This window comes from Photinus pyralis, unplaced genomic scaffold (assembly GCF_008802855.1).
Source record: "Photinus pyralis isolate 1611_PpyrPB1 unplaced genomic scaffold, Ppyr1.3 Ppyr1.4_LG5, whole genome shotgun sequence".
NCBI lineage: Eukaryota > Metazoa > Arthropoda > Insecta > Coleoptera > Lampyridae > Photinus > Photinus pyralis.
The window spans coordinates 36,123,681-36,135,794 of record NW_022170596.1 but is presented as its reverse complement, the minus strand read 5'-3'; the positions used below and the strand labels follow the sequence as shown (position 1 = coordinate 36,135,794).

The following is a 12,114-nucleotide window of genomic DNA, read 5'->3' as shown; positions in this document are numbered from 1 at the left end:
AACGGTTGTAGGATGATTGGTCCAGGAACATTCTCCCTAAGAAAATTCACCCTTATGTGAATTCATCTCCAAGATTCGCTCCCTGAAAGGTCGCCCCACAATATTCGCCCCCAAGAATTTCACGCATGTATACCTCACTGCCACAATGAAGGAGGAACCCGAGTATCCCGCTGTAACGAAAATTCACGTTCTGGAAAGTTCTATCTTCATTGTAAGTTTTGTCATAATTCTTATAGTGATACACATACGAATTTTTGTCGGGGCTAAAATATCGTGGGTGAATTTTCGGAGGCGAATTTACCGAGGAGAGTTTTCCGGGGGGAATTTAAGGCACACCTTAAATCAGTGCAGGATGTTGTAATAGATTTGTGGCTCTAAAACCATAACCATTCTAAAAGCAAATTAGAACTACAAATTTCCCCTACAGGAATTGGTAAAGAAAGCAAAATTAATTCCAGAAGTGCGATTCCCCTGATTCCCAACGTTATCTGGCCCCTAAGAGGGACAGGGCCTGAAATTTAATGCATCAGAAAATATAGTTTGACACTTGAAATGGCCTATGATCTAATTAATAAAAACAGAAAGGTAATACCTGTATCTCGATAATTACTGAAAAGATAGCATTTGATTAAAAAAAAGAGAATCTACTTTGACATCCCAAACATCCCTACATAAACATAAACATCCCCAACATAAATCCAAGTTGGAGTACGCTCTCAATGTTTTCTGAAATATTGTTAACGCTAGTTTGCTTTGAACTATGTATTTAATTGAGGATGCGTATTATGCGTACGTTTCCGATCAATCGGTGTGTTCTTTACCCCCCCCCCCCCCCAAATCCTGATTCAAAATGTATTGAAAATAGGAATGTTCTTTGCGTATCGGAGTGAGAAAAACTGGAAGGAGAAATATTTAAGCAGAAACAGAAGTTTGACAACCTGAAGGGGAAATCTGAGTAGCTTCAGATGGGTCTGGCTGGCTTAAGAGTAAGTTGGGACGTGAAACGTGAAAGTAACTTGAGAAAAGTAAGAGGAATTTGAGAGACACTTGAAAGGAAATTAATCAATCCGTCAGGTGAACACCAGGGTGAATATGAATACTTGAAATGAGCTTGAGGATTAATACAGGAAGACTTGAGGACAATAAATAAATCCCGCAACGGCGGTAATTGCCAATTATTACCTATCTAGTGTGTATAAATTTTAACATACCTACCGTATGTTGAGTTCAAATGAAAAAGTGCATTGGTTTAGCCTCCAAATAATTCCCCTTATAGCCATTCTTCCTTTTTATTTCGATAAATGACACTGAAACTAAATCATCAAATACGGCAAATCTAAATTTAAACGAGGGCATTTAGTACAGATATACAAACACGCACATTTTCTCAAGTATTCATCCATCAAAACCTTCAACAAATAAAAGAGAAAAAAAACAATAAAATATATAAAAAGTAGAGGTAATCATTTCAATGACACTCTATTGAGTGAAAAAATTACAAATTCACACAATATGGTGTTATTTACTTTGTTTTTTTATAGTAATAATATTGATACAATTTTATTGTGGAAGGCATTAATTATAATATAATTTTTCATAGTATCCGTTGGTATACAACAATAATTTTATATAAATGTAATTACACCTAACAATAGAAACCTAGCGGCGTATTATCAATAAAGTCTTCCAATGACAAAAATAATTTATATGTTGTGTTAGTTACAAAGTTCAGTCGAACAAAACATTTTATTTGAAATCGAAATAAAAGCATGACAATTTTTTAGCCACAGTGACAACACACCTTTTACAATACAATATACTGTCAATTGAATGAAGAGATTGAAATCAGTGTGTTTATAGAACGTTAAACACAATGCGTATCCCTTTGAATGGGTCAGTTTATTTCAATATTTAGTGCTACGAACATCAGGTGGTGAAGATGTCCGCGGATTCGTCACACATTAAACGTCCGATGAATGCGTTTATGGTGTGGTCAAGAATACGAAGGAAGCATATCTCGACAAATTATCCTCGACTGCATAATTCGGAAATCTCCAAGTTGTTGGGGGCCGAATGGAAGTTACTGTCCGAGTTGGACAAGCGACCGTTTATTGACGAGGCGAAAAGGTTAAGAAGCCAGCATATGTTAGATCATCCAGGTTATAAGTATAGACCTAGAAGAAAGCCGAAGGGGGATAGGGATCAGATGAAAACCGGGGGAAGGTTAATTTATAATGGCGTTCCGTATGCTGATCCTATTCAGCAAGCTTTAAATCGAGCTTTTTATGGAAGCATGCCTATTCCAGGTATGTACGGTATGAACTAATCTGTAATTTACACTTACTTGAATTCACCTTCCCAATTAAAACGATACACTTATAAGTCTTTGAAATATTGCGCAAATCTTAGTTATCGCACATCAAACTTATTGTGTGAACAGCACCAGAATGAAACATACAACTGGTAACTGGGATGCGTTAAACGACCAGCAGTGATCAAAAACTGACCCAATTACCTAAAGTCGAATAAAACTAATGCGTTTAGATAGCTCGGTGAACAGATTGAATATGGCTTTCATTGGTTTTGATTTTAAACTTCAACCATTGAATAATGAATTTATTATTCAATGCTTCAACTAAGAAATATCACTAAATAATATAATAAATAAACTTTAAATTTGCATGTTGGAAATGAATCTTCAAGCTTGTGTGGACTTTCTGTATGGTGAGAAAGTGGAAATTTTCGAGTATACATCCGAATTAAAGAAATGCGCGGTCTATGTAAAAATGATATATACGGAAATAGCCCCATTTTGTAGTGCAGTTGACAAATGCATAATTTTACGATTTGACTGAAACATTTAAAGGTTCATATCTCCAAGATTTGCCTCAGAGGTGTACATTTATGCTTACCTATTAAATTACTCACTGAAACGCAAAACAACATCGCTCTAGGTATCTCATCTCATTGACTTGAAATTGGATTCACAAGCTGAAATCAATCTCCTAGTGGATTTAAAAATACATAGGAAAGGGTGCATCGGAAGAGCACATTCATACTTAGCTATGAAGTTGCCTAGTCCAACGAAATCGGACAGTTCATTGGGATTAAAGGTTTTTTTTGTGTTCAGAGTTCGGAATTTTTTCCCAACTCCTTTTAGGGATGCGCCGTATTAAAGTAGGAATTTTCAAAAGAAATATTACGAATGTGGAAAGGGTATATGACCAAGAAACATGCCTGCTGTGATGAGACGTGCATTTTAGGCCCTTGGAAGCACCGCTCCCAAACGGAATATTTAATTCATTTAGGGGAAAATGTTTGTTTTCGCTGGACTTTGAGCAATCACTTTTCGAAAGAGCTTGATAAACGTAGGAAACATTTTCTTTGAAGAACTTGCAGGCTCGCAAACTGATTTATAATTGAGCTCTCAACGATATAAGTGCACCAAGTTATTAAAAGCACCCCGACAGCTTATCTGAAGTTTTTAGGAAAAGTGGATGTAATGCACTTGGAAGTGACAATTTACTACCACTAGTACGTCAAACGTGCGTTGGGCCATTACCACCTAATTATTTAGGTGGTAATGGTTGGGCATAAAATTGATCTTAAACATCTTCCCATTTTTATTTCCCGTCGGACACATACGTGACAAATATGTAAATGGGATAATTTTTGGAATATTAGAGTATAGACATCAATTCTAATCCTTCCATCAGACCTAGATTTTTTAGTCATCCTCAGAAACGAGAATAAGTGCTAAAAAAACAAATACACTCCGTAAAATTAGATTTGAGATATTTTTCTTTTTTTTTATTTATAACAATTTTATTCCAAGTCAGTTTTATTTTCAAACTACTACGGTAACTCCTGCCCAACCGAAGATTAGGATCCTATTTCTACCCTCTTGGACTTTTGACCACGCTATGGGGAAAACCGTAAGGTAGGTGCCCCATACATTAAAACACTCTTACCCAGTGTTTCAGTTACTTTATCTGCCATTGTCCCCACAGCGTGCATCCCTTTAACGTTGTACCAACCCCCTAACTTAAGAGTGGTGGACCACTGTCTTTATTCCTAATAAATGTTCTCGGCCTCTTTTATGTGGTTGGACTCTCAACGGACCCTACCTCATCGTTTTCACTGTCGTCTTCCATATCCTCCATAAATTCGTTGCTGAGGTCCTCTCTGTTTGCAAGTATTGCTCAAAAGAGTACCTACATATCAAATTTAGGTATGAACATTTTACAAAAAAAACAACCTCTCGTGCATTTAGTCAATTCTTCGAGTGCTTCACAAACTGTTGGCTTGGTGGTCCATATGGGCAACCACTGATCATCCACCCATTTCCAACCCCAATGTTTTGGAGAAGGACTATGGGGCATAACGTTTAAACTACCCAACAGATGTCCGGTTTGCAAACAAGCTCTTAAAATGTGAAGGTAAGAGCGCCGGAAGTTGGTGGCAAATTTTGCAGTGGTCTGTTTTTCTTCATAAATAAACTCTTCCTACTATCCCATTATTATCAATTTCATGAAAAATTTTGCGCTGTAGATCACTTGTATTTCCCATTTTACGTAGCGGTACTGTATGTATATGGTCCTGGACTCTCTTACTCGCATAAGAGGAGGTTGCAGGTAATTCAGAATTCTGGTTCAAAATTAATTTATGGCATACGGAAATTTCCAAGCGTTTTGCATAAATTAAAATCAATATTCTGGCTTGATATGGGAAAAAGTCGACTCCTTCACGTGACGATTTTGTATCACAAAAGTATATTTTTTTAAAACACCACCACATCTCTATAATAAAATCACTTTTCCAACTGACGTTCATAATGTAAATATCCAACGAAATTACGATCGGCAGTACATCACAATTTTTTGAACGAGTCAGGGTCCCATTCTCAAGTTGCTTATTAATTAACTATTGACATTGAATAAGTAATCATACTTATTCGATGCTATTGCTTATTGTTTATTGCTGAGTATCGCTATCTTTTAATTCTTACGGGTCTTTTCTTGTTCTTTATTTGCCATCCGTCCACGGAAATTCTAAATATTTAATTTTGGAGTTGTTATGGATTAAGTGGAAGAAAACCTGGTTTATATCTAATAAAGGCGTTATTTTAATTTTATTATACTTGTATCAAGGTTAGTATTTTTATTTCCACTGTAGAATAATTACACATTTTTCTTAAAAGGTAAAGTCAATCTCGCCCATTGGTTCTAGAGAAAGATGTATTTCTTTAAAGGTAGAATGCATGATTTTCTTTCCAGATTTTAAAATAAGCCTTATGCTGATATAACTTAATTATGACTTCCCGAGCCATAGCTGATCCAAAGTTATATTAAACATTTTTCTTGTAGAAACAAAAAGTTAGTGTCTAATACATAAGACATCAGAATCTCCTGTTTAAATGGCGCAGTTTTCGTGTAAAATTGTAAAAACAAAAAATGCAGTTTCTCACTCCCTTTCCTGATAGGAGGTATCACTTTAGACCTTATTAAAATTTTTGTTTGGGCCAGTATAGTCACATGTTTGAAATAGTTAGCTTTAAGTTTTAGCTTTTTAGTTTTTGAGCTTTAACTACACGATAAAGGTCGTAGTTTTTCTGTAAAATGCCAAAAACTAAAAAATGCACCTTTAGGGGTGGCTCACCATCTCCTGCCAGAGGGGGGCGGATGGCTCCCTTTCTAAAATGTTTTGGTCCAATTTACAATTGTGCGAAGCGGATTGCTTTAATCATCAAACCCCCTTTAATCGTATTTTTCGACTTGTAGGGCTAGGACTACTTGTACATTGTCCATACAAACGGATCCAAACCTGACTGCGGCACGAAGGTCAATCAAACAAATCTATTTTTGCGATAAAATACATAAAAAAAATATGTGACAGTGAAAGAGGTCTTAGTTTATGCCTCATTTCAAAACATAGCTACCGGAGCTATTTAGTTTCTGTAAGCAGAATTTAAAAAAACTGACAAATTTTGAGGGAAAAAGTTTATAACAGCGAAATCGTTGAAGTTAATGGTATAACATGTTACATTAAAAAAATAAGTACTTTTCAAGTACTTTCCAAATCTGCAATAAAATATGGGGTAGTCCATTTAAAGTTTGATACACCACTGAAATACAGCACGCCTCTGCGATTAAAAATATTTTAGAAGAATGGCGACGATAATTGTGTACAATTATGCTCCAAGACTTTTTTCGGTATCTTCTATAGTAAAGGAACTATGATCCCAGGAGTCTTAGGTGTTACACCCTGTATAATGGGAATGGCTCCTGAACTCCTGGCGTTTCTTGAAATCTTCTCAGTACTGTATTTAAAAAAAAATGTGTGGCGTGTTTTATATACTACTATTATTTTAACATATTCTGTCAAGATTATTCATAGTGAAAAGCAAATTAGTCAATGCTTTTTAGGTGCGTAGATCGTCATCGATCAGAATAAGAGGTATGGGATTATGTTTCATACTTTTTTGGACGTGCCCTCCAAATGAATTGAATCTATTTTAGTTTAAACGCAAATAAGGTTCTAATGTTAGTGGTACTAATGATGTAATGCACCTCGTCAAGGTTCCAAAATATTTCTAAAACGTTTTTCATTTCAGAAAGTTTTCCTACATTCCCACCTATGCCGCCACTACAAGAAAATAAGCCATTACCAGCTCTTACCGCGAAAATTACCCCTCATCCATCACACAGTCTACACCACCCAATCACCTTTCCACCGTTACCACAACACGACTTGGAGGAAAACCATCCGGAATTGTTACAGATGCACTACGAGAAACTTGAACAAGAAAAATTGGCGTTACCTTCGTACACGAGTCTTGCTGGTAGTCTTCAGCACAGAGCCCTAATGCGTGCAGCTTCAATTTATGCGTCGGCCTGCAGCGAAATCGCATCGACATCCTCGCCGCTATACTTCAAGCCATTATAATGTTAATTATATTAAACGCTAATGACGTACACGGAATACCAACGACGATCCTATAGTGTTTAATATAATAACGACCAATTTACATAGGTAATAGGTGTATCATTTACAGAATAGTTAATCAATACCTAGTTGTTCCACCCTCACTGTATCAATAGTTTGATTGTGTACACCCAATATACATAATGGAAACAATGAACGTAAACATGCAATTGTACGTAATTGTCAACCGCTATACATATCCCACAATGAGATGAAATAACAAACAGTTCCCGGAAATTATTGCGATCCTAAATATTGTGTAACTATCCCTTCAGCTGTGATAATTAAATTTAGAACTACTAATGAACGTAGTTTTTTTTCTTCTCCTCTGTCTGGAATATATTACATGCGAATTGATCAAAGTCCCCATCGTTGTTGCAGACGTTTATACTAAAGTGCATTTGTTGGGTTTCAATAATTACTACACGAAATGGGTTGTTTGCAGACAATTCCGTTTTAATCGGTTACGTTTTCTTCAGTAACGAGTAGCGATTACCTGAAAGGTTTCTGATTTAATGTCTGAAATTGAAACTTGTCATCGAGCTGGAAATTGCAATTATAGAATTTAATTTACTTCAGAAATTAATTGTTGATTTTATATTGTCAACGGGGCGATATCCGTATACCTTGCATTCTCGATTTAAAAGATTCTCTTTAAATTTTATTTTGGCGTACGACGATACAGAAGACGGAGATCTTTTATTGAACAACAAGCAAAGTTAATTACGATCAAAATCTTGACTTTATTATTTTATTATCGTATTTTTAAGTGGGACACATTTTAACAAGCTTTATGATTCCAAAAATTATGAAATCGAGCATTTTCATCGACGAAACCTAGCAAAAACTTAAAATTAGAAACGGGACGGATCCGAGGAACTGTCAAACATGCAAAATGATACTTTAATGAAAGGCTCCACGAAAGGAATTAATTTCTACCAAACAGTCGTCCTTGACCCCTTATCATGATCAGTTATACTAGTAATTCTTTATGTCTCAAGAGCGGATTGTCGGAAGAGCGCACTCATCAAGGAATATTAGGACGTCTGTAAAAAATATATCCATTCCTGACGTTAAAACTTTAAAGACGAATATCTCGAAAGCGGGTTGTCAAACGAGAGTACGTATCAAGGCAAAACGAATCATCTGGACAAGACACATCTACTGGTGATGTCAAATCATTTAAGGCACATATCTGCAGAACGGAATTTCGGAGGAGGATACTCTCAAAGGGCTATAAGATGGTCTAAACGAGACGAGAAACCTTTGCAATAATATGTAATTTTACAGCGATCAAGTGCCTACAGGGCAGCGCTGCTGTCACTGGAGGTTCTGATTTGTTTTGTTCTTTATGTTATGCATAAGAACCTTTCTTACACTAAGGGTTAGTCCTACCAACTCTGATTGGAATACAGTAAGAAGTTTGCCTAGTGGTTGGGTGATATGGAAATTCAGTTCTTTGGAACCAGTTTCTCCCATTGTTTTAGATCCATCCGTGTAGATGAATATGTCTGGTTGGGATGCCACATCCTCGTCAATAACGATGTGATATTTTTTCCCTAATATGAATTGAGGAGTGAATGAGTCCGATCGCTTTTCTAGGAAAAGCAATCGCTTAATCCCCTCGCCCAGAATTCGAGAGTGGTCCACCTCAATACCTCTGTATTCAACAACCCCTTATTTTTCTCACGCAAGGATGCCAGCGTGGCCTGCTCTGCCACGTGGATATCTAATGAAGGCAGACACTAAGAGCTGATTGCATCAGTCTGCATAGAGTAGCCTCAAATTTGGCCGTTATTAGTATGGATATATCATCCGCATACCTCAGTGTACAGTAGGTATGTAGTCACTGTCATTGAGGCGAGAGAGAAGGCTGTTTACAGTTAAGTTCCACAAAAGTGGTGATAGCGTCCCCACCTTGGGGGCATCCTCTCACGTCTCACTACTGTGCACCTTAGTATGTTTTAGATGAAGAAGTAATTAAAAAATAAAAGATGGACGATGAGGTGAAAAGGACGAGAATAGAAGTCATCTGGTCTGTCACTGAAACAGTTTTACTAATTAGTGTGCATAGTGAACATTAGAAATCAAATATTGAGGGGCTGTGAAGTGGAATGAATATTTGAATGAAACGCGAAAATTTTGGGGAGATTATACAGTTTCTGAAACACTTGTGTGGCTGCTGATGAAAAACAATAATGGTAAAACTAAATTTTTTCGATGGCAAGGTCGCCTTCATCAAATTACGTACCTATTTCATACCAATAAAGGTATCTCCTCGTGTATTGCAAGAAACTTTGGACATTAGAAGACCTGGGGGCAGTTTTGGGAACTGTTCCCTAAAAATGTGTCGTAGTGAACCCCTGGGTATGCTGTTTCTGTAGAGATCCCATATCTTACACATTATGAAGAAGCAGATTTTGTAAATCTGAAATTTATTTCATTCAAGGCTGTAGACTGTTTTCAAAACCATACGTTAGGGAATTGCACTGTGTTTTCTAAACAAAGCGCCTTTTCAAATAAAGATAACACAAAAGGGGTTAATTGCAAATTCATACACAAATCAAATGTTAATTACTAAAGAAAAAAAATCAATATAAAATAGTACAAAACCCACTAACAGCATTGACCTGCACATACGCTGCAAATCTGTTTGTGAGGGCACAATATCGTCTGAATGACATTTAATTCCACATATCACGGAGAAGAGGCACCCTTGATTAAAATCGGGGATCTATGAGTTAACAATAGAGAAACTCCTTCCCCTATACCGGTCCTGCTCGTTGCAGGTCCGTCTAATCAAGAACCTTCTTTGTCAATCGAAGTATTTGTGATTGATTGAAACTAAAATTGCTTTACTTACAGAAAAAAAAACATGCACCTTGGGGATAGAAACGCCAGTTATTTAAAATGTATGCAATCTCGCAATCAATTGAGAAACACGCACTTCTCAAATTAATTAAGAGTTTACCTCAAACGACTTTCTGAAAGTAATAAAGCTATCAAGTTTACTCACGCCAGATTATTTACAACTTAATGGGAAAGGTTTCCAAAAGTGAGCCTTGTCTTCTTTTAATAAGATTTGTATAACGTCCTCTTAATTTCAAAGTGCACAGAGCAATAAATCGGGCTATAAAATTATTATATGTAGGACTTAATCAGGGCGCAAATATTTTCTCTGATGGTGTGTTTAATGTTTTGTTTATTTAATACAACCCTCACAATTGAACACAATAATAAAATATAATGGAGAGGCATAAAATCGAAATTAGTTAACATTAGAAGTTGACGCGGAGAAACAAAGCTTCGTGGGTATCAGAATTATTTTGAACGTTAGAAGCTTTGAAAAACTCATAAAAGGGGTTTAATCAGTGTAATGCGTGAAGCTGGATATAAACTCGTAATTGGAAAGCTTTATCAAGTCTATGCAAATGTTATGGCCTATTTAAATCGTGCGCAACCCTTTGCGTCTTTAAATGATGTAACCATTTTTCCGGTGGCGCGCTGATTGAAAGAGTGCGATTAACCCATTAATGCCGTAACGCAATTTCGTATGTGCGCGATACCAATTTATCATAATTCTGTTATGATAGTAGTTAGTCTAAGAAGTCTTGGTACTAAAATAAGAAGATTTTGTGTAATATTAGACTGACTAGATACGACATCGCGTCACACAACTTAATACGTGCATTAATATGTCACCAGAGACGCGAAATCAATTTATTTCCACCTTTCATACTGAAATCGTATTATCATTTCAGATTATGGTATGAATTTATCATGCAAATGAATGCATATGACGTCTGTTTGGATAAGATTGTGGAGAGACGTACATGTATATATAAATTTCAGTTTGAGGGTTCTAAGAGGAATTATTTGATTGTGTATGCGTTTTGGGAAATATTCAAATCTAATTCTTCCTTACTGAATTACAAATTCTTGCATTCAAATGCGTCTGTGCGTAATTGCTTTTAACAATTCAAAATTAGAACGTGTGTAGGGGGATTTAGGCTGTAGCGGTATTCTTAAAGACTCATTTTGAGAACGCTTTCTTAATTGCACCAGTACAAGCAGCATTCGCTCATTCATAATTTACATACATTTAGCCAAAGAAGTTGTTCCTTTGCTTCGGGAAAATAGTGTAAACTGTAAAGCATCGAAGTAATTTGTACCATATGTCCATATTCCATGTAGAGATTAAATACAAATTACGCACGAAACGGTAATTGTCTCATTGGGGATCAAACTAACATTACGTTTAAGTAATTATTCATTATGTGTCAGTAGTATCCATTTCACGAAAGTTAAAACTTTATGCACTACATGAAATGTAAGGACGGCAAAGTATATAAGGCACAACCATCAAGTAGCAGTCCCATTCAGTTATGCTTTAAAGTGCAATGAAGGCCCAACTAGCATAATTAGGAGACGACATGAGGACTGAAACTAGATATTATATGTAAGTGAAGCAAGAATATGCAAACATTTCTTCAGTACCTAATTAACTTTCATAGTTTTCGAAATCATCAATTTCACCTCCTGCTGGTATCTACAGATGTAGGTGGTATAAGTTTCTGCAACGAGAAATGTTGGTGTCTTTATCTTCATCGTCACCGCTTTGCTTTTGTTAGTTGTCACCAAATCTGCAATTAGTAATTAGTGATTATCTTTTCAGCTCGTAAATGAATTTTAAAATAATATTGGATATAAAATAAAAAAGATCTTTAAAACGACATATCACAAACCCATACCTCCCATTGAAAATTGAGGGTTTCGTTTTTTTTAATGCAACACCCTGTAATGTAAATTTTTTGCATTAGTTTTCCTAACTACATTGATGTATTACAAGCTACACCTTATTTTTTACGGTTTTGAAGTAGTAGGCAATGGATTCATGGAGATTTTATTTTGTTTATTGTATCCATGGTAACTAAGGCAGTCGATACCAATCAATCAATTGGCAGACGGTCATTTCAAAAATTGAAAAAAATGAAATAATATAACAGGTGCTTTTTTGTGGTACCTAATGTCATACTAGAACAAAAAAACATTCAGCTGTCAGATTCAAATGTGACAGCGCGCGATGGAAATGTCAATCCAGTACACTTTTTGCCATGGAGCACCAAAAGA

The 12,114-nt window shown here is 36.0% G+C and overlaps 1 protein-coding gene across 1 annotated transcript; it reads left to right on the top strand.

The window, feature by feature from the left end:
- The first annotated feature begins 1,784 nt into the window (after nucleotides 1-1,784).
- On the top strand, nucleotides 1,785-7,258 carry LOC116172230 (SOX domain-containing protein dichaete-like). Its single transcript, XM_031489400.1, has 2 exons — nucleotides 1,785-2,306; nucleotides 6,614-7,258. Exons 1-2 carry the CDS (start codon nucleotides 1,940-1,942, stop codon nucleotides 6,943-6,945), a joined length of 699 nt encoding a protein of 232 aa, XP_031345260.1. The 5' UTR covers nucleotides 1,785-1,939; the 3' UTR covers nucleotides 6,946-7,258.
- Nucleotides 7,259-12,114: the final 4,856 nt, after the last annotated feature.

Excerpts from the sequence above, each read along its gene's own strand:
- LOC116172230 (XM_031489400.1), top strand. The coding sequence starts at position 1,940 with ATGTCCGCGGATTCGTCACACATTAAACGTCCGATGAATGCGTTTATG. Across the intron at positions 2,307-6,613 it reads TGGAAGCATGCCTATTCCAG|AAAGTTTTCCTACATTCCCA; the intron begins GTATGTACGGTA and ends TTTTCATTTCAG.